Here is a 21,077-nt window from a genome sequence, read left to right on the forward strand (position 1 = left end):
TCAAATGGAATGAAATTCTTGATCGTATTAGTTAACGAAGTTTTAGATGGCTAATGATTGATGTAATGAAAATGATTTTGTAGAAAAAATTACACGTGTGCTCGAGTACCTAACCATTAAGGTTGTTAAAATGGGTAATCCAGGTCACATTACGAGGTAGCTTTAATATTAATAAAACCGAGTTTATGGAAAAGTTACACGTTGTGTATTCAGGTAATTAACCACTATGGTCACCAAAATGAGTGATCCAAGTCTAATCCAGGTCACCTTACAGGGTGAGTCTTAGTTTTAGTGAAAATGATCTTGTGAAAAAATTAACGGTGTTAACTATTTTCAATTTTTAAGTAATGATTTTGATCAGTACGTGTACAAAAAATTTAGTCGTTACCGCCATAAACAAAATACTAACACGCTATTGCCTTTACCTAAAAAATTTTAAAAACCGGTAAATATTGAAAAGGAACCTTACCTTGGTGGGAGATACACGGCAGAATAAGATATCACAAATCAAAGGATCATATTTCTTTTTAAAATGGGTCACTCTGCTCGTGACTTACCTTGGATTAGGATCTTGATCTCCCCGCTAGGGCTAGAAAATAAAACATAGGTCGACCCCGTACGGTGTCCTCGATTATTCCTTTTGGTAACTTTGATAGTTAATTAATTGATCGTAAAACTATCATGAGCTTTATTAATTTGTGTTGAGCCTGTTCGAACTAATTAACCTAATTAAATTGAAATTAATCAAAACGTGATAAACTTCAAGTTTTAAAAGAATAAAAGAATAAAATAATTTTATTAAAAGAATGTTGGGCGTTACGAGAAAACTGTATCTCTGGGAAGTTATGCTCACAATAACAACGTGTACACTTTGAGTCCTTCCAGAAAAGAATCATTCAACCCCGAAGAACACACGCCCATTGCAACCCGTGCCCGCCAAAGAAGACCTCTCAACCTCCCGTTCACGTCTCTGGCTCGGTCTTCACATCCAAAACCCTAGTTCGCCAAAAAAAAAAAAAAAAAGTTATCATACAAATCCATTTAAGCATCAAAATCAAGCTTCATAGATCCTACACTCAAGTTTGATAACAAAAGTAAAGAAAACTAGAAAAGAAGAGAACAGCTGCATGAAATGGGGCACTTAGAAGTTCAAAATTTCCAAAGAATCATCTTCATAGATCGAACATAATATAATATAATAACAGTACAAAACGAAGGATGAGAGAGAATCAAGAATCTAGCCTTAGCAGGCTAACTATGGGTGGATATTGGTTTCTTTGGACTTTCCCTCTCGAGTTTCCCCTCAATATTTATGAAACACGTCTGCTAGGGAGAGATTTCTACACCCTTAAAGAATGCTTCGATGCCCTCTCCAACCGATATGGGATCTCACAATCCACCCTCCTTCGGGGGGCCCAACGTCCTCGCTGGTACTCGTTCTCCTCTCCAAACTATGTAGGATCTCACAATCCACCCCCCTTCGTGGCCCAGCGTCCTTGTTGGCACTCGTTTTCCTCTACAATTAATGTGGGATCTCACAATCCACCCCCTTTGGGGCCAGCATCTTCGCTAGCACATCTCCCGGTGTCCACCCCCCTTCAAGGCTCAACGCCCTCGTTGGCACACCGCCCAATGTCTGGCTTTGATATCATTTGTAACAGCTCAAGCCCACCGCTAGTAGATATTATCCTCTTTGGGCTTTCCCTTTCGGGCTTCCCCTCAAGGTTTTTAAAACGCGTCTGCTAGGGAGAGGTTTCCACACCCTTATAAAGAATGCTTCAATCCCCTCTCCAACCGATGTGGGATCTCACATAGACCCTGCTGTGAACAAAAAGTTCCTACACAGAAGGTTGCAAGGTGTTACAATCATGCTTGTCCAAGGCATGTTACCCATAGTTGCATGCCCGTTGCATCCCAAAACCCTTAAGTTATATCATTTTATTGTTTTCTTTTACCACTTTCATGATATATAGTTTCCTTATTGTATTTTCTAAGCATACGACGTTTCGACAAACGTCCCGTAAGAACACGATTGTGACACAAGGCATAAAAAGAAAGATACGTGCTTACCGATTGATCCGGAAAATTATGAGCAATGCCAATCAGATTAATGATGAACTTGAAGATGGGTTGATGTCAAAAAACTCATTTCCAGATGTAGGGGAAGACTCAAATGTTAGCGTTGTGGAAGTTTGTGTCTGGCCTGCCTTCGGGGTTTGGCTCTGTTGCTCCTTACGCATATCTCTCATTGCCTTGAACCTCAAATCTTCATTATAAGAACTTGGTTCTAGAACCAGGTCTGGAATTTCCAATCGTCCTTCGAGCATGTTCACCACTTCCGACATCGAAGGCCTTATCGATGGTGAAGCATGCGTACAGAGAAGGGCAATTTTCACCATGTTTCTCGCTTCATACCAGTTGATTTCCGACTTCAACTTCTCATCAACCAGCTCGACGAGGTTCCCAGATTGTTGCAAGTGACAGGCCTGAGATTTAAGTTCACTGTAAGTATCAGCAATTTTAAGGTCAGATCAGAAAAGAAAGGGACACGACGAGCAGCGGATTACCCAGTCGAGAAGACAAACACAAGTGTCACTTGGTACGTAGTCATTGTTGCTTCTTCCACTGATAACTTCCAACGCCACGACTCCAAAACTATAAACGTCTGCTTTGTGGGTCAGATAACCCCAGAGAGCATATTCCGGAGCCATATATCCACTGAAACAGAGAGATTTAACATAAACGAGGTTATCATAAACAACGGTTTTATTCTGGAGCATATAATATGTCGGGGTCTCGTTAAATGATATGATTGGAACGTACATGGTCCCGGCCACTCGGGTCGTGATGTGAGTCTTCTCCTCATCGTCATGCTTAGCCAAACCAAAATCAGATATCTTAGGATTCAGTTTGCCATCCAATAGCACATTAGTAGCTTTGATGTCTCTGTGAACAATTTTGAGGCTAGATTCCTCATGGAGATATGCTAAGCCTTTTGCTATACCAATACAGATTCTAAGCCTGCTTGGCCAATCTAAATTAAGACGACTGCACTCTGGACCTATAAAACAAAACAACAAAGAGAAACTAAACAAAAAAATAACGATAGGAACAACGAGCCAACGAGCCGGAGCTATATCATGCAAATGATCGACAGAGAAAAGGAATTATTATCTAGTAAAACGACCAACGAGACCCGAACAAGTATTTGAAGTCGAACTGACCAAATAGCGCTCGGGCAAGGCAATTGTTTTCCAAATGTTCATACACCAACAACAGTTGATCCCCTTCAATACAACATCCAAGGAGCTTGACTAGATTCGGGTGTTGCAAATAAGAGATCACTCCTATCTCGTTCAGAAATTCGCGATTCCCTTGCTTTGATTTGGACGAGAGCTGCTTAATTGCTACGACGGTACCATCAGCCAACTGACCCTGCAAATCGACCTTATATAAGCACTTCCCTTCATCAAAATTAGACGACCAGTTAAGTAATAATACCTTATAAACAGGGCCAAAACCGCCTTCTCCGATTTTATTAGAAGAATCGAAATCGTTGGTGGCAGCTTTTATTTGTTTCAATGTAAAAATTCCAGTTTGTACGTCTATTCCTGCAACATCTGTTCATGGTGGTATAGATGAAATAAGGTAATAATGTTGGATGTCATCATGAGAGATGTTCTAAAATGTTACAGATAGAAACAATTGCAGATAAAAGTTCTAAATTGTGACAGCATGCAATCCGAACGCACCTGTATCGTCTTTACCCTGCCCGAATACTTGAAGGGTGCCTTTCCAATGAAGAAATCCTACTATGATGATTATAGAAAGGCATAATAATCCAACCCTTACGAAGATAGCTACAGTTTTCATTTGACCACTTTCAAAGATTGAACAATATTTAAGATCTGCTCAAAGGATAAAAACACCATTCATTCTCAAGGAAACCATTTGAGGCGAACCGAAAACTACGATATCTAGTTAAAAATGAGCTAAACTGAAGCGGGAGCGGATAAGTATAGGTTTTGAAATGAAATATTCAATTCCTAAGCACAGGTTCTACACAAGACAAGATCATAGACATAAGGCATGAAGAACAAGAGAGATTTATAAATGACTGACCAGAATAAACAGAAATAGCTGATACCAGTGGACCATAAACTCCTCTATCAGGAATTCGTGTTGTTCCTTTTCCAGCCCAATAGAATCGGATCTCGAGGACGTGGTTAATTACGTTAACGTTATCAAACTGCAATTCTATCAGTTTTTGAGCTCCTCCTGCCCTTTTTTTAATTTCAAAATTCTCCAATACTAACTTTTCCTGTATAAAGTATACTTATGAGGCAATCTGCAAACTCCAATATTGCTTACTCCTTTTTAATTATTATGACAAATACCTGAATGTAGATATTAAATATCCGTCTTCCAAGACTCGTATATGTCTTGTCATTTGTAAATCGTACCTCCATGAAATGAATCTTCACTGTGTAGTTTCCATTTTCCAAGCATTGATGGAAATAAGTGAGCGAAATTGGACAACGACGTGCTGTTGAATATATCTGGGAAACGTTTGATGAAGGCAGCGAAAAAGAGTAACGTGTATTTTGGTAATCGTGATCATCCATGAAATCTCCAGTACTACTCAATCCCCAGTAGCTATTATAATCAACATATAATTTTGCCGTCCCTCCTTCAACATCTGCATCCCCATTGTATAAAATGTCGTTGTTGTCTATCACATTAGTCAAGTCATACCCACCGCAATTGATGAACCAACATCTTGAATCTGTCATTAAGAAAAGAGAAGGTGAGAAAAACACCAGATCATCTCCAAGATTTTTATACATTAACACTATGAGATCCTACATCGGTTGGAGAGGGGAACAAAGTACTCCTTATAAGGGTGTGGAAACCTCTCCCTAATAGACGCGTTTTAAAACCGTGAGACTGATGGCGATACGTAACGGGACAAAGCGGATAATATCTGTTAGGGGTGGGCTTGAGCTGTTACAAATGGTATCAGAGCCAGATACTAGCTAGTGTGCCAGCAAGGACGCTGGGCCCCAAGGGAGGTAGATTGTGAGATCCCATATCGGTTGGAGAGGGGAACAAAGTACTCCTTATAAGTTGTGGAAACCTCTCCTTAATAGACGCATTTTAAAACCATGAAGCTGATGGCGATACCTAACGGGCCAAAGCGAACAATATCTGTTAGAGGTGGACTTGGGTTGTTACAAATAATATCAGAGCCAGATACTGGCCTATGTGCCAGCGAAGAAGCTGGGCTCTCAAGGGGGGTGGATTGTGAGATCCCACCTCGGTTGGATAGGGGAACAAAGTACTCCTTATAAGGGTGTGGAAACCTCTCCCTAATAGACGTGTTTTAAAACCGTGAGGCTAACGGTGATATGTAATGGACCAAAGCGGACAATATCCGTTTTAAAACCGAATGGTGTGCCAACGAGGACGCAACCCCCAAGGGGGGTGGAATCCCACATCAGTTAGAGAGGGGAACAAAGTACTCCTATAAGCATGTGGAAACCTCCCTAAAAGACGTATTTCAAAACCGTGAGGCTGATAGCGGTACGTAACGGGCTAAAGCGGACAATATCTGTTACCGGTGGGCTTGGGCTGTTACAAACACATTTATTACTACTTACTAACTGTTAACGTAACTACAGTAGAAACTATTTACTATTTATGTCTTAGGATAAAAGCCACTGCTAAGGTTCACTATGTTCTCTCTATAAATATAAATATGAGTAAATTACCGGTCAGCTTCTTAATACTAAAACTAGGAAACAGCATGTATAACATTCCTTTTTCTCTATTTCAGAAGGATTATCACTTACATTTTGAACAGATGGAATCCTTCAAGCAGGGGAGACTTTCCCACCTCCTATAACATGACCGAGTCAACAGAGAATAGACACGGGATATCAGCACAAAACATGTATATGTGGCAAGAATTCTTCTGTTACTCTGCAAGAGAACTTCATTTAAAAGGATAAAACTAGAGCAACTTACAAGGAGTCGCTGGAGGAAGAACTTCGATACAAGTTCAGATTCATATTCCTGTCACGATATTGGGACAAAATCAACTTTTTTCACTCGAAAATATCTCAAAGAATATTTTCCAGAAGTATATCTTACATATTCTTTCTACAAACATACTGCTCAGGACCTTGCCATGTAAAGTTATTGAATGAAAGATCTCTGCATGAGAGCATATTGTCATACTTGTTAGAATGAGATAAGCAATGTAATCTTTTGGCTGATGTTATTTTGTAGAGTATTAAAAGATGTAGTTATACTAGAATGCTCATCTCCTAGTTCATATATAATTTCACGTGATTAGTTAAACTACCAATTATAGAAGCATCCACATAGCAGAAAAGTAAAAGTAAATAAAGAACGAAAAACATGTCAACCAAAGATTGAAAACGAAAACGAAAAAGAAAAAAAAAGGATAATAGGCTATAGGTGGTCTTGGGTAGAACAAGATCTCAAATGATTATATTTTTACGTCAATGTCGATAACTACCTAATTGCAAGGTAACATTCTCGTTCCGAGTTTGCATGGTAAAAAGACATCCATTAGTTTTCTCAATTTTTGCAGCCTAATGTTTATCACTAGATATAATCGCTCCAAAAAAAAAAAAAAAGTATAAAGCTTCTGCAAGGCTTTATAAGTGATCAATATGTTACAATTTACAGCTTGACCCACCTAATTTTCACCACAGTCAAAACTTGTGTTTCTTTTTGTTAGTTCATGAACCCCTTTATGTCCTACGTAATAACAAATATCAGTTTTTTTACCAAGTCCTCCACCATATGCAGATGGTAGTTGTCATTAACAACATTTTGAATATTCACTTTACCTTGTAGATCAGTTTGAAATTAAGAAAAATGGTAAATTTCATACTGATGTGAGATGCAAGATGAGATATTTGAAGGTTAAAATCTCATGGAAGTGCCTATGGCCTAACTAAATCCAAGTCTGAAGTGGACTGTCGCCTGTCAAGAAATGCTTTTGCATTAATTCTCCACTTTATTGAAAATATATTAACAAACTATCTTAACTAAAAATGTAACGGCCCAAGCCCACCGCTAGTAGATATTGTCCTCTTTGGGTTTTTCCTTTCGGGCTTCCCCTCAAGGTTTTTAAAACACATCTGCTAGGGAGAGGTTTCCACACCCTTGTAAAGAATGTTTCGTTCTCTTCCCCAACCGATGTGGGATCTGACAATCCACCCCTCTTCGGGGCCCAGCGTACACTGGCACTTATTCCTTCTCCAAGCGATATGGGACCCCCCAATCCATCCCCCTTCGGGACGCAACGTCCTTGCTGGCACACTACCTCATATCCACCCCCCTTTGCGGCTCAGCCTCTTCGTTGGCACATCGCCCGGTGTCTAACTTTGATACCATTTGTAACGACCCGACCCACTGTTAGCAGATATTGTTCTCTTTGGGCTTTCTCTCTCGGGCTTCCTCTCAAGGTTTTTAAAACGCTTCAACTAGGGAGAGGTTTCCACACCCTTATAAAGAATACTTCGTTCTCCTCCCCAACCGATGTAGGATCTCACAAGAAACACGGAAGGTTCTGAAATAATTACTTAGGAAAACGTATCGACTATAATGCACAAAAATAAAAGAACCAACACCAGTCAAAACGTTCCTCCATTGGTGATGTAATAAATAAAAGAGTATCATCAACAATGCAAAGTTACTAATCAAAAGAAGGGTTTGCCAAATTGAGGGTACTCCAAATATCTGACAAGAGACAGCACTCCACAATAATAGACAAACAAAACAAAGAGTCAAAGAAAATAAACTTGATAGATTATAAATGTGTTAGGAGAAAGGAAAAAATAAAGATAAGTAAGAAGCTTACACATTAGTTCCATCCTTCAATATTGAATCTGGTATGTTGCCACTCAGCATATTGCCAGTTAAGAAGCTAATAAAAGCAAAATAAACAAAATAAAACAATTGATCAGGAGACTGGTACGCATTAGAAGAAGCAATTATAAGCATTTCAAAATTATTTGTTTTGTGACATGCTTGTCTATACTCCAACAAAACTGGAAAATTTATCAAAACAGAGAGTTGTCAACTTACAGAAATCTAATGCGCTCCAAGTCTATATCCTCTGGAACTTCCCCAGTCAACTGATTAAAGCTGAGGTCCCTGTCAGTCACGACGAAAAAATAACCAAATTGAATCTATAAGATACATAAAAACTACAGCTGAGCCCGATAGCGTGGGCATGTGACCCTAGCATGGGCAAACAAAAAATTCAGAGGGCTTGAAAGAATTTGTGAAATTGAAAAAGATACATAAAAACTACAGAAAAAAATAAATAAATAAACCTTTCTATTAGTAGAAAATCATAAAATCAAGAAACTAAGTATAAAATATCTCATATATAGTCATCTTTCTCTCAACGATGTCTTTATCATTTGATCCAATATACACTCCAAGAGAAGCAAAGAAAAACAATATTTCAACTATCATAGAACAAAAATAAAGGTACATGACGCTAATTTATAAATAAGTATACTTCCAGTTAAGGGCTGAATTTTATTAAGCTGACAAAATTCTATGATCTCTTTTGCTATAATACCCCTAACGTAAGAAGACATGTGTTAACAATTCTTATCTTTGATTAGAAACACAAAATCTCAAGGACTAGAAAGTAAAAGGAAAGGTTGGACGATAAGGTAACGTTCACTGAACAAACAAAAGTTTTAGCATGTCATACCATACACATTCATAGAGTATCAGTGATCATAAACATGCCAGGAGCATACACGTCTTACTTACATCATTTCCATAGTCTGTATCGTCCACAAATATGGAGGTATCTTTCCAGCAATGTTGCAATTTCTCAGAACCCTAAAAGAGATCAACGAATAAGACTGAAAAAAAGAATAACATGCTCTAATGGATTATGTAGAGATGTTGCTCAAAAGAATTCAGACAGCATAGACATTCGACTTACAATTGAACCAAGCCTGTCATGTTCACCAACTCAGGAAAATCCTGCGTTGGCCCACGAATATCGCTGATCCTCCTATATTAACAAAATCCAGAAAATATTGAGTTTTATCATTGATCTGTTGGATGAAAAAGTATCAAATTGAGTACTACTTACAAATCCTCTAAGTTAATCAAAAGGGATATGTTTGCAGGAATTGGTCCCTGAAGTCCACTTCCATGTAGTACTCTTCAATAATTCAATTTTAAATGGTATTAATAACTGATAAAGTAAATTTAACATATTTTTGTTTCTCAAAAGACGAATGAAACTTGAACATTTTCTAAAACGCTTACAATCTATAGAGTAGTTTCCAATTCTGTATGAAGTCGGGTATGGTTCCCGTCAGGTTGTTATCACTAATTCGGCTGCCATGCAAAGAAAGTAATTTGGACAAATGACTCAACATACTTCGAGAAACGTGAATGTAATAAAAACTTACAAATCTATTAGGTTTCCCAGACCAGCAAACGTAGTGGGCAATGTGCCAGTTAGTTGATTAGATGATAGCACCCTGCATATACAGTGTTAAATCAATAAACTATTAATTTTGTACCACAAAAAAAAAAAAAAAAAAAAAAAAAAAAAAAAAAAAAAAAAAAAAAAAAAAAAAAAAAAAAAAAAAAAAAAAAANAAAAAAAAAAAGGAAAGTATGTGAAAGAAAGCTGATAACATCTTACAAGGTTTCTAGGTTGCTTAACCTCCCAAGTTCTGATGGAATTGCTCCAGAAAATTGGTTTGCTTCAAGGGACCTGATTTTACCAAATATACAAATGAGATATGGGCACATAAAAGACGGGAAGGGGGGAAGAAGGATCATAACTCGATGTTCTTTGAGCTATTAAATGAGTGGAAAGAGAGTTGAACAACACGCTTTCATTTTTTTAAGGTCAAAGTGACGATAACATGACAGATTATGTTTTAAAGAAAACGGCAATCTTTGTGTTATTAATAACCAATGCATCATACCCTGAAGAGAGAAAAAAAAAAATGAACAAACTGTGTCAAAACTTACAGGTGTGCTAGAGTAGTAATATTCCCCAATTCCACTGGTATTTCCCCTGAGAACCGATTTACAAGAAGAGAGCTGCAGGATATTCACTAGATAGTTTATTAGAGGAATAAATCAGTACATCAACAACAAAAGACACAAGATCTTACATTGACGTCACCCGCAATAGCGCCCACTCCCGAGGTATATTACCATGAAGGTAATTGTAAGAAAAATCACTACACCAAGTCAACAAGTGGCTTAGAGTTTTTCCTAAAGAAAGAATCTCCACATACAACTTTAAGATAGACAAACTGCATTTACATTTCTTTCAGGTACCGAAGCTTGACGATTTCAGGTGGAAGAACACCGGGCAGATTGTGTCTTCTGAATTCTCTGATATGAAAAGAAAACAAGCAAAAGAAATTACAATTTAAAAATCAAGACAAGACAAGTGTTGGTAGGAAAAGAATTCGAAAGACGACAGAATGCTATAAGCACTAATGATTTACTCCACGCTTCATGAGCGAGACACTATTTATTTCAAAGATAATCTTAATAATGTTTAGGGTGTTTCATTCACAAAATGTGCAAAAGAAGTCAGCAGAAGTTCAAATGCAATTGGCGTCCCCTTACATGGTGAATTATCATCCTTCCAACATTTATTCATTCACCTAAGCCCTTGTTTTTATGATGAAAATCTTGAAAAGAATCAGATAATGTAATGATTAACAGCAATCATAATCTTCAATAGAATCGTGGCACCTACCTTTGATGAACTCCTTAATTCTGAAAAGCTTTTACATTCAAATAGAAAAGATCTAACTTATCAACAAAGTGGAGATTCTTGGCGTCGAACTAAACTTCAATTATGTTGCAATTTATTTCAACGAGACATGCATAAATACAAGAAACTTGACGTTGGAAAAGAGAGTTATCATATAGCCATTGATCCTAGAAGTTTAAGTGGGACAGAAAATTGCACCAAATACCATATCAAGCTTGGAATCAATGTTAAGAAATAAGATAGAGGATTATACATCTTTATGACATGACAAAGTGTGTTGTCCTCGAGGAGGCAATCACAAACAATTTTACTCGAAGATCCCCTCTGGGGGTTTTCTGTTAACCCAAACATTTCAACGGCACAGGACTCATCATTGAATTTCCAATAAACTGCACCTAATGTTCTCGTAATTTGCTGTAGAGCATCGACTATACAAAATGAAAAGCCAGAAGGTTAGAAAATAGTTAGTTATGATATGACTGTGATAAACAATCATAAATGAAAACTTATCCGCCAACATTCGAAACATATAACGGTTTCGTCATATTTCATCTAAATAAGGAAAAAAAATGATAAATAAATTGTGGTTCCTTTGATGTTAGTGTAAATAACCTTGGACATCTCATCTAGAGTATTCAACAACCATATTTGAATCTGTTGAGTTATGAGTTTTTCCTTTTTAATTACATTCAGTTTTTTAATTTAATGTTGTAAGTTTCTTCTTTACAAGTTAGATCTAACATTTCAACTTATGAACTTCCATGTGAAGTTTGTATCACCATTTTTTTTCTACTTCAGTAGAAGCTTATTCATCTATTTGATTTCATACTCTTATTCTCCATTTTCTCTATTTGTTCAACAAACAATGAGACTTTGATTGGATTATTGCTTCCGCAATATTTTTTCATCCCTCATTTTTTTTCAATAGTGGTGTCAAAGCCTTAGATTTAAAGGGTTGTGTTTTCAAATGACAGCGCGAAATTCCATTTTTGTGTTTTTGAAAATGTCTTCTAATTTTAGTGTAACTTCCCTCCACATTTTAATGGTGAAAGCTGCTAATTTTTGGTTAATGCAATCATATCTCAAGGCACTTGGTTTCTGGGAATCATTAGGAGAAAATCCAAAGCTGAATCAAATCAAACTACATGAAGAGGAGAAATTCAAGAAACCCAAGGCTTTATTCGTGATACATGTCACTTTATCTGATCCTATATTTGCTAGGATTATTGATTGTAAAATGCCAAAAGACGCTTGGGATAAATTGCAAGAGGAATTTGAAAGAAGTGCGAGGGTGAAATGTGTCAAATTATGGACTCTCAAGAGAGGGTTTGAGTTACCAAAAATGAAGGATTCAGATTATATGAGGGAATACACGACAGAAGTGATGAACAATAAGACTAGTTGGTGAAATATTTTCAGATAAAAGAGTTGGGAAAAAGTAATGGTTAGTGTTCCTAGCAAATCTGAGTCGAAGATCTCAGCCATAGAAGTGTCTTTTGACTTGACTACCGTCTCTAACGCAGAGTTAAATGAGCAAATTACAAGCCCAAAAACGAAGGGATGCTGCACATTGGGTACTCTCTGAAAAAAGTTACTAAAGAAAGTTCTGGCAGAAGCTGATGTACAACTATTTTCGTGCTCAATAGACTACCTATAAGAGCATTTAAGGGCAAGACTCCTTATGAAGCTTGGTTGGGTAGAAAAAGTTCCATTAAGAACTTGAAGATTTTTGGATCTATACGTTACTCTTTTGTTCCTTCTATTAAGAGCTCCAAACTTGATGAGAAGACAATTAAGGAAGTATTTATTGGCTATTTTGTTGATTCAAAAGGGTATAGAATTTTTTATTTGAACACTCAAAAAGTTATCTCGAGTCGTGATATCATCCACCATTATTGACCACTTGAAAAGTTTCTTCTTGGGATTTTGAAGGGTAAACAATTGTGAAGAGACTCATCCACCAGTTTTGAAATCTTAGAACAAAATGAATCTTCTTTTGATTCAATTGATTCTAATGATCAAGGTTAGCCTCCTCTTTCAAATGATGATGACCTTGTTCATGCAACTAGTGATAATCCAAATTACAAGGTGAGATCACTTGCTTATGCATGTGAAGGTCGTAATCATGTTATTGTTGAACAGATAGCTATTATGAAGCTTCGCAGCCTTCTGAATGGATTCCTGCTATTAAAGAAGAATTGTTGATGATCAATAAAAATAATACATGGGACCTTCTAGAGAAACCACGAGGAAAGAACGTCTTGGGTCTGAAATGGGTGTTCAGAGTGAAGTATAATTCTGATTGTTCAATCAACAAATATGGTGAGAATCTACGTTGGTTGGGGAGGAGAACAAAGTATTCTTTATAAGGGTGTAGAAACCTCTCCTTAGCAGATGCGTTTTAAAAACCTTGAGGGGAAGCTCAAAGGAAAAGCACAAAGAGAAAAATATATGCTAACGGTGGGCTTAGGCGGTTACAAATATAAAATAAGGTTAGTGGTAAAGGTAATGAACAACAACTTGGGGCTGATTATGGAGACACATTTGCTCCAATTGCATGACACGACACAATACAATTGATTATTGCTTTAGCTGCACACTTGGGGTGGAAAATATTTTATCTAGATGTCAAATAAGCTTTTTGGAATTGTGTTCTTGAAGAAGACGTGGATAGAGAAAACAAACAATACAGTTTGAAGAAAGCTCTCTATGGGTTAAGCAGGCACGTCGTGCTTTTTATAGTAAGATTGATTCCTACTTGCTTCTTCAAAGTTTCAGAAGAAGTATGAGCGAAACTACTATCTATGCTAAGGTTGGTGATAACTTTAATCAGTTCATTCTTTTTGTGAGATCCCACATCGGTTGGAGAGAGGAATGAAACACTCCTTATAAGGTGTGGAAACCAGTCCCTAATAGACGCATTTAAAAACCTTGAGGGGAAGTCCAGAAGGGAAAGTCTAAATAGGACAATATCGGTTGGCGATGGGCTTGGACTGTTACAAATGGTATCAGAGTCAGACATCGAGCGGTGTGCCAGCAAGTACGCGAGGCTCCCAAGAGGGGTGGATTGTGAGATCCCACATTGGTTAGAGAGGGAAACGAAGCATTCCTTATAAGAGTGTGGAAACTTCTCCCTAGCATACGCGTTTCAAGATTGTGAGGCTGATGGCAATACGTAACAAGCTAAAACGGACAATGTCTGCTAGTGGTGGGTTAGGGCTGTTACACTTTTTCTTTGACTCGGAATGATTATCACATGTTACCATGATCGCATCCCTCATGGTTTTTTTTTTTTTCATGGGAAGAAAGGAGCAATTTGCAGACCCTGATGTGAATGGATCTTGTTGCACGTGAAAAAGTAGGAAGACCTTAAGCCAAGACCCTAACTTTTCCCTAAACTTTACTTTTTGGCAGAGAGAAGTCGAGGACAGGAAATCGGCATCAACAACTTTCGACAATGCCACTTCACTCAATATTGGAGTGAGCTTTAATCATTCCAGCACTGAAGGATAAAAAGGTCACCTTAAGCATTTACTTGAACCTTTTCTATTCTACCAGCACTCACTCCGAAATGGCACCACTGCTAAGCAAGTGCTTGTTGTTCACTTATTAAGAAACGAGCTAAGCTTGTCGTTAAATTCCAACGATTCAGAATTCACAGCAATGGCTAACACTTCCAACTAAACAATTCTTAGCAGCTGACATCAATGCAAAATCATGGTGATAAAACAAACTTATGGGAATCTTTTCGTTTATCTATTTCGAAAGAAAACTTAGGGGAGTCTAACTCTTTAGAGGTGGTTTCTTACAAGAACGACGAATCGAATTGCCTAAACATTCCATTAAAACAGTTTTCTGTAATCTGAAACGTTCAAACAACAAATGACTGATTGAACCAAAAGATTAAAAGAATCGTGTGCAGAATTGCTATCAGCAATCTTCAAACAATCCTTAGATTAAACATAACATAACAACAACTCCAAATTCATATCACAGCAGAATCTAAAAACTCCATAGATGCTTAAACCATAGAATTTCATGGGATAACTAATTTGCATTAGGCAACAAAGAAAAACCAGCAAGAACATTATCCAATTCAAGCTCACAACCTTCATTTCCATGAAGGAAAAGGGGAAAAAAAAACGTACCCTCTTCTTTGGGAAGCCTGGAATCTGCAAATCTCAAGAGATTAAGAACAATGAAAACGAAGAAGCTCTTCGCCACCATCATCACCGAACTAGTTCTTCAACAATCTGAACTGAAAACTGAAAACACAAAGAACAGTATGAGTAACAATCAATACCGCTACAGGCATTGATTGTTCAATCAGTGTACATTACCGGTTCAAATTCGCCTAGGTCTGGAATGGGTTGGATTGCCTGTTCGCTGCAGCAAAACTCGTTTTCTCCTCCTCCGTGATAATGAGATTGAACCAAATTCACCAAGAAATGCAGCAAAATTTTAAAAGATATCGGTTTCTGGGCTTGTTCATTCTAGATTGTTACCCGCATTCGAGAGCTGAAATGGGGTACAATCAAAACAACCAAACCCAGAAACCCAAATTTAAAAGATTTTGACTGGAGCTGACAACAAATTTCAGGGTTCAGGGGAGATTCCAAGCGGTTGGTTTGCTGGCATTTACGCAATCAAAAGCATGTAGAAATTTCGGAATTAGAAACCTGCGCGGCGTCTGTGTGCAATTTTTTTTTAGTAACACTCATAAAGTTAGAATATTTTGGAATTATAAACCTCAAAATAGCTTTTTTGCTTAATATTTAAGAAAAATCTTACTTTTCATTGTCACATTGTAATTATACTAAGTTCGTTAGAAATATCCACTCGATCAGGTAGGGTTTCTACTGGATCAAGTAGGGTCGGGAGTCTTCCATCGACTCTCTACAATGGTATGATATTGTCCACTTTTAGTATAAGCTAATAACTTTGCTTTGAGCTTCTCCAAAAGGTCTCGTACCAATGAAGATAGTATTATTTGATTATAAACCCACGATCACTCCCTAAATTAGTCGATGTGGGACTGTCATCCAACACCTCCCCTCGAACAAATCCTAAATCAAGGCTCGACTCCTTTTTCTTTTGGAGTCTTAGTCATTTTTTACTATGCCTTCGAGGAGGATTGACTCTTTTTCTTTTGGAGTTCTTTGTTCGACATTTGAGGATTCTATTGATATGACTAAATTTGGGGCATTACTCTGATACAAGATTAAATGAACACGACTCTCCACAATGGCATGATATTGTCCACTTTGAGCATAAGTTCTCATGACTTTACATTGGGCTTCATCTTCTTCTCTATCCTCGAGTTCATTGTGGGGACATGCACGGATCGAGTTCCCCCATATAATTTTTCTTATTTTTTAATATATTTTTTAAAAAATTTAATAAATAATTTTTTTCTTTTTCAATATAATTTCTATTAAAAAAAGGTAAAATGTCCTAATAAATCTAATAATATTTTATCAACAAAAAAAAAATAATAATTATAACAAAAAAAAATATACTTCAATATATATAATAGTTGTGCGTCTTAGTTTTGATATACAGATATATTTATATATTTATATATATAAAGTGAGGTAAGGTGGGGAGACAGAGATATAATCTCGATCTCTAATCTCGTTTAGCTAATAAAGAAAAATTCTTCATCAATGTTCGTTTAAGCAGAGATTCTCTGCTCCATTTATGACTAATTTATGTGGAGGTCCCCACGAGTTAAATAGACATCTCTAATATTATTGCATTATAAACTTTTTATTTGATTGATTTAATAATTTAGTTTAAAAAGTATCTATATCGAACATTTCACCTATCAAAATTCGATAAATTCGACGTTTACGATGAACCATGTTTTGTAATATATAAATAAAAATTGAATCTTTTTATGTTGTATCAGATCTAATAATGAAAGAGGATTTTAAGAGATTGATTATTTAGGTAAAATCTATTGGACGATGGAAGTCCGACTAATTTAAGGAATGATCATGAATTTATAATAAAAGAATACTCTCTCCATTGGTGTCAGGCCTTCGGAGAAGCCCAAAGCAAAGACATGAGAGCTTATACTCAAAGTGGACAATATCATGCCACTGTAGAGAGTCGTGTTCGTCTAACATGGTATCCTAAACTTAGTCGTGCCAATAGATTGGAGTCGAGTCTCGATTAAGGGGAGGTTAAAGTAATTGTACAAAATAATATCATTTTTGATAGTGTCACGTTTAAAAAATACTCATGAACCTTCACAAGTAACATAATTTATGAAGTATCGATAAACGGTTTATGTTCATATATTGACGGTAAGAATTTTATCTGTTAATACCACACAAATCCTCGGTGTTTAAATGACTAATATCAATTTCTTCTATGCAATTGATAGCTACAAGACCTCTCATCTCCAGCAGGCTGCATCAGACAAGTAGAAATGTACAACTACAAGACACCAGCTAGACATTGGAATAACCGTGGCTTAAGGACAAATCATCATCCTATGTAAGAAAATTATGAACAAACAAGCAGCAGTTGTCTTAAATGATGCAACCAGAGAGATATGTTCATGCAGAGCATGATGAAGCAGAGTATCTCATTAGCCCGGCACGAGTTAGCTTCAACGTCTCTTCGACATCGACTGTTGATTATGATTCGATTCGTTCTCCATACTACAAGTCCATCGATTTCAGGATCGTTATATCAAATAGAACACAATTCAAGTGGTGTTCTTACATTTCAGCTTTTATACTACTTGTAATCATAGCACTTGCACTTCTCCTCAACTTTTTACTTCAGAAACATGACAGCCATGAATCCTCGAACAATCACACAGTTGTAGTTCATCAAGCTCTAGAGTTTTTCGATGCTCAAAAATGTAAGAACCCCCTTAACTTGAAGTGTTCGTGTGATCTTTCCATGCTCCTAACTGATAAAAAGCTTTTTCTCAGCTGGTAGGTATCCCGAAAATAGTCCAGTAGACTTTCGAGGAGATTCGGGCTTGGACGACGGAGTTTCAAGCAATAAACCAGATGGCCTAGTCGGAGGTTTCTATGATTCTGGAAACAATATCAAGTTCACTTTCCCTACAGCTTATACCATTACTCTTCTAAGCTGGAGTGTGATTGAGTATCATTCTTAGAATGCAGACATGAATGAGCTTGATCATGTAAAGGACATCATCAAATGGGGAACTGATTATTTGCTCAAAGTTTTTGTAGCCCCAAATTCAACTTCTGATCAAACCATAATATATTCTCAGGTAAGCCATATGACATCTCAATAAGAACAATTAAGATATTCACAGTGCAGTTATTCCACAATATTGAATCTTCCAATGACAAGTTTATTAAGTTTATTACTGAACATGGTTGCTAGGTTGAAATTTGTAAGATCCCATGTCGATTGGAGAGGGAAATGAAGCATCCCTTATAAGGGTGTAGAAACCTTTCCCTGGCAGACGTGTTTTAAAATCGTGAGGCTAATGACGATATGTAATGGGTTAAAACGGACAGTGTCTGCTAACGATGGACTTGGGCTGTTACAAATGGTATTAGACCCAGACACTGAACGGTGTGCCAGCGAGGACGTTGGTCCCCAAGGGGGGGATTGTAAGATCCCACGTCGATTGGAAAGGAGAACGAAACATCCCTTATAAGGATGTGGAACCCTCTCCCTAGCAAACACATTTTAAAATTGTGAAGCTGACAACGTTACGTAACGGGTTAATGCGAACAATATTTGCTAACGATGGGCTTGAGTTGTTACAAATGGTATCAGACACCAAACAATGTGTCAGCGAGAACGCTGGCCCTCAAGAGGGGTGGATTGTGAGACCCCACATCGACAGTAAGGCTCAAAATAATATAATAAAATAATAAATGGTCTTTGCTCGAAGTTTTTGTAGCCCCAAATGCAACTTTTGATCAAATCATAATATATTCTCAAGTGATATGACCTCTAAATAAGAACAATTAAGATATTCATAGTAGTTTATTACTCAACAGTATCTCTAATTCATGGTTGCTAGGTAGGATCTGTCAGTAACGATAGTTAGGCTCAAAATAATGACAACTGCTGGCAAAGACCAGAAGATATGAGATATACGAGACCTGTTTCGGAGTGTGATGCCTGGGCTTCAGATCTCGCTGGAGAGGTTGTCGCAGCGTTATCGGCTGCATCGTTAGTATTCAAAGAAGATAACAACTATTCAGGAGAATTAGCAAAAGCTGCAGAGAAATTGTTTGAGCAAGTGACTAAATTAGACCCAAGTGAGCAAGGAACTTATACCTTAGTTGATTCATGTGGAGGAGAAGCAAGAAACTTCTACAACTCATCAGGTTTCATGGATGAATTGATATGGGCAGGAACTTGGTTGTTCTTTGCAACCGGAAACGCTTCATATCTTGCATATTCTACTGATTCTGTCTGGTTTCAGTTAGCACGGACCGAGGTAGCAAGTATTGACCAAGGGATTTTCGATTGGAACAATAAGTTCAGTGCAACAGCGGTAACTTGAATCGAAGTCTTATTTGAATTTCTAATAAAAGATGGAAGGTTTACACTGCTACTCTTTCAATAGGAACTATTGACACGCCTTCTCTATTTTCATGACATTGGCTACCGTACGAATATGCCCTATGAGCATCGTCAAACATGACAGAGATCCTCATGTGTTCTTATCTCATTCAGCAACACTTCAACAGGACACCAGGTAAAACATCTGTTCGGATCTCATAGATCGTATAAACTTACCATCCATAGAAATAATATGCGTAGGTTTGTTTCCAGTAATACGCTATTCTTTCAATCATGAATATAGGTGGACTGATCCTCCTAAGGCCTGATGATGGAGCACCACTACAGTTTGCTGCAACAGCATCATTCCTCAGTAAATTGTACAGTGATTATCTTGATCTCTTGGGAGCATCTTATATGAGTTGCATTTTTGCCAATCCTGGCTTTTCTCTGGAAAAGTTGAAGGCCTTCTCCAGGTCTCAGGCAAGTGCAGAACTATTTTCTTCGTCTTCTATATCCAAAAAAATGTAGATTGTACCAACATTCCCCGAAATCATCTGTAACAGCCCAAGCCCAAGCTCAAGCCCACCGCTAGTAGATATTGTCCTCTCTGGGCTTTCCCTTAAGGTTTTAAAATGTGTCCATTAGGGAGAGGTTTCCACACCCTTATAAGGAATGTTTCGTTCCCCTCTCCAACCGACGTGGGATCTCACAATTCATCCCCCCTTGGGGTCCCAGTGTCCTCGTTGACACACCGCCCGATGTCTGGCTCTGATACCATTCGTAACAGCCCAAACCCACTGGCTCTGATACCATTCGTAACAGCCCAAACCCACCACAAGCAAATATTGTCCTCTTTGGGTTTTTCCTTCCGGACTTCTCCTCAAGATTTTAAAACATGTCCACTACGGAGAGGTTTCCATACCATTATAAGAAATGCTTCTTTCCCCTCTTCAACTGATGTGAGATCTCACCATTTTAGAAACAGAAGGTTCTACATTATGAGAAGGGAGGAAAGCAAAACTAGTTTTATACTATATTTTGAGAACCATTATTTTCCGGTTTCCAAAGAAGTTTTCACACTTGTCTAACTAGAAACAAGACCTAACATATTTTAGAAACATTGACATAAAACTCCTTCAGTTTAGATATAAGAATTTATTAGTGTTCAACATTTTCAGCTCAACTACATACTTGGAGACAATCCAATGAAAATGAGCTACGTAGTTGGCTACGGAAACAACTACCCCACCCATGTCCACCACAGGGGTGCCTCAATTCCTTGGGATGGTCAATTCTATTCATGTGCTGAAGGAGATAGATGGCTGTTATCTAAGGCTTCAAACCCAAATCTTCTTATCGGAGCCATGGTGGCAGGACCAGACAAGTTCGACCACTTCTCAGACGATAGGGGAAAACCTTGGTTTACTGAACCGACAATAGCAAGCAATGCAGGTTTAGTTGCAGCGCTTGTTGCTCTACATGACTATCCAGGTGATGTTTCAGTTTATAATGGTAAAAATATAGGCATAGATCAGATGTCTATCTTTGATAGAATACCTATGGCTTCTCTAGCTCCTTGAAAGTCCTAAGATATATGTTTAACTTCTTACAATAACAGAAATTTGACTCCAGAAATCTTCACTCTGTAATATCCCACACTCTTTCTTACATGCAAGAGTCTGAAATTTTTGTTTCTTCCCAATTCCACGACTTTCTTGAGTAAATACCTAGGCAAT

At 37.5% G+C, this 21,077-nt stretch overlaps 2 protein-coding genes across 2 annotated transcripts; one reads left to right on the forward strand and one right to left on the reverse strand.

Moving 5' to 3' along the window:
• Positions 1 to 775: 775 nt before the first annotated feature.
• On the reverse strand, positions 776 to 15,532 carry LOC111801427 (probable LRR receptor-like serine/threonine-protein kinase RFK1). The gene is made up of 26 exons (XM_023685423.1): positions 15,162 to 15,532; positions 14,970 to 15,086; positions 11,075 to 11,249; positions 10,359 to 10,430; positions 10,205 to 10,273; positions 10,059 to 10,130; positions 9,724 to 9,795; positions 9,486 to 9,557; positions 9,340 to 9,411; positions 9,161 to 9,232; positions 9,008 to 9,079; positions 8,830 to 8,901; positions 8,125 to 8,193; positions 7,898 to 7,963; positions 6,154 to 6,216; positions 6,028 to 6,075; positions 5,853 to 5,899; positions 4,398 to 4,786; positions 4,123 to 4,321; positions 3,753 to 3,908; positions 3,502 to 3,620; positions 3,225 to 3,435; positions 2,824 to 3,061; positions 2,568 to 2,718; positions 2,071 to 2,486; positions 776 to 996 (listed from the first exon to the last, which is right to left on the reverse strand). The coding sequence occupies exons 2-25, from the start codon at positions 15,049 to 15,051 to the stop codon at positions 2,103 to 2,105; spliced, it is 3,042 nt and encodes a 1,013-aa protein (XP_023541191.1). The 5' UTR covers positions 15,052 to 15,086; positions 15,162 to 15,532; the 3' UTR covers positions 776 to 996; positions 2,071 to 2,102.
• A 3,096-nt stretch (positions 15,533 to 18,628) lies between these two features.
• Positions 18,629 to 19,939, forward strand: LOC111801429 (endoglucanase 9-like). The gene has a single exon (XM_023685426.1). The coding sequence runs from the start codon at positions 18,917 to 18,919 to the stop codon at positions 19,337 to 19,339; it is 423 nt and encodes a 140-aa protein (XP_023541194.1). The 5' UTR covers positions 18,629 to 18,916; the 3' UTR covers positions 19,340 to 19,939.
• Positions 19,940 to 21,077: the final 1,138 nt, after the last annotated feature.

The sequence above is a fragment of the Cucurbita pepo genome, chromosome LG09, assembly GCF_002806865.2.
Source record: "Cucurbita pepo subsp. pepo cultivar mu-cu-16 chromosome LG09, ASM280686v2, whole genome shotgun sequence".
Classification (NCBI taxonomy): Eukaryota; Viridiplantae; Streptophyta; class Magnoliopsida; order Cucurbitales; family Cucurbitaceae; genus Cucurbita; species Cucurbita pepo.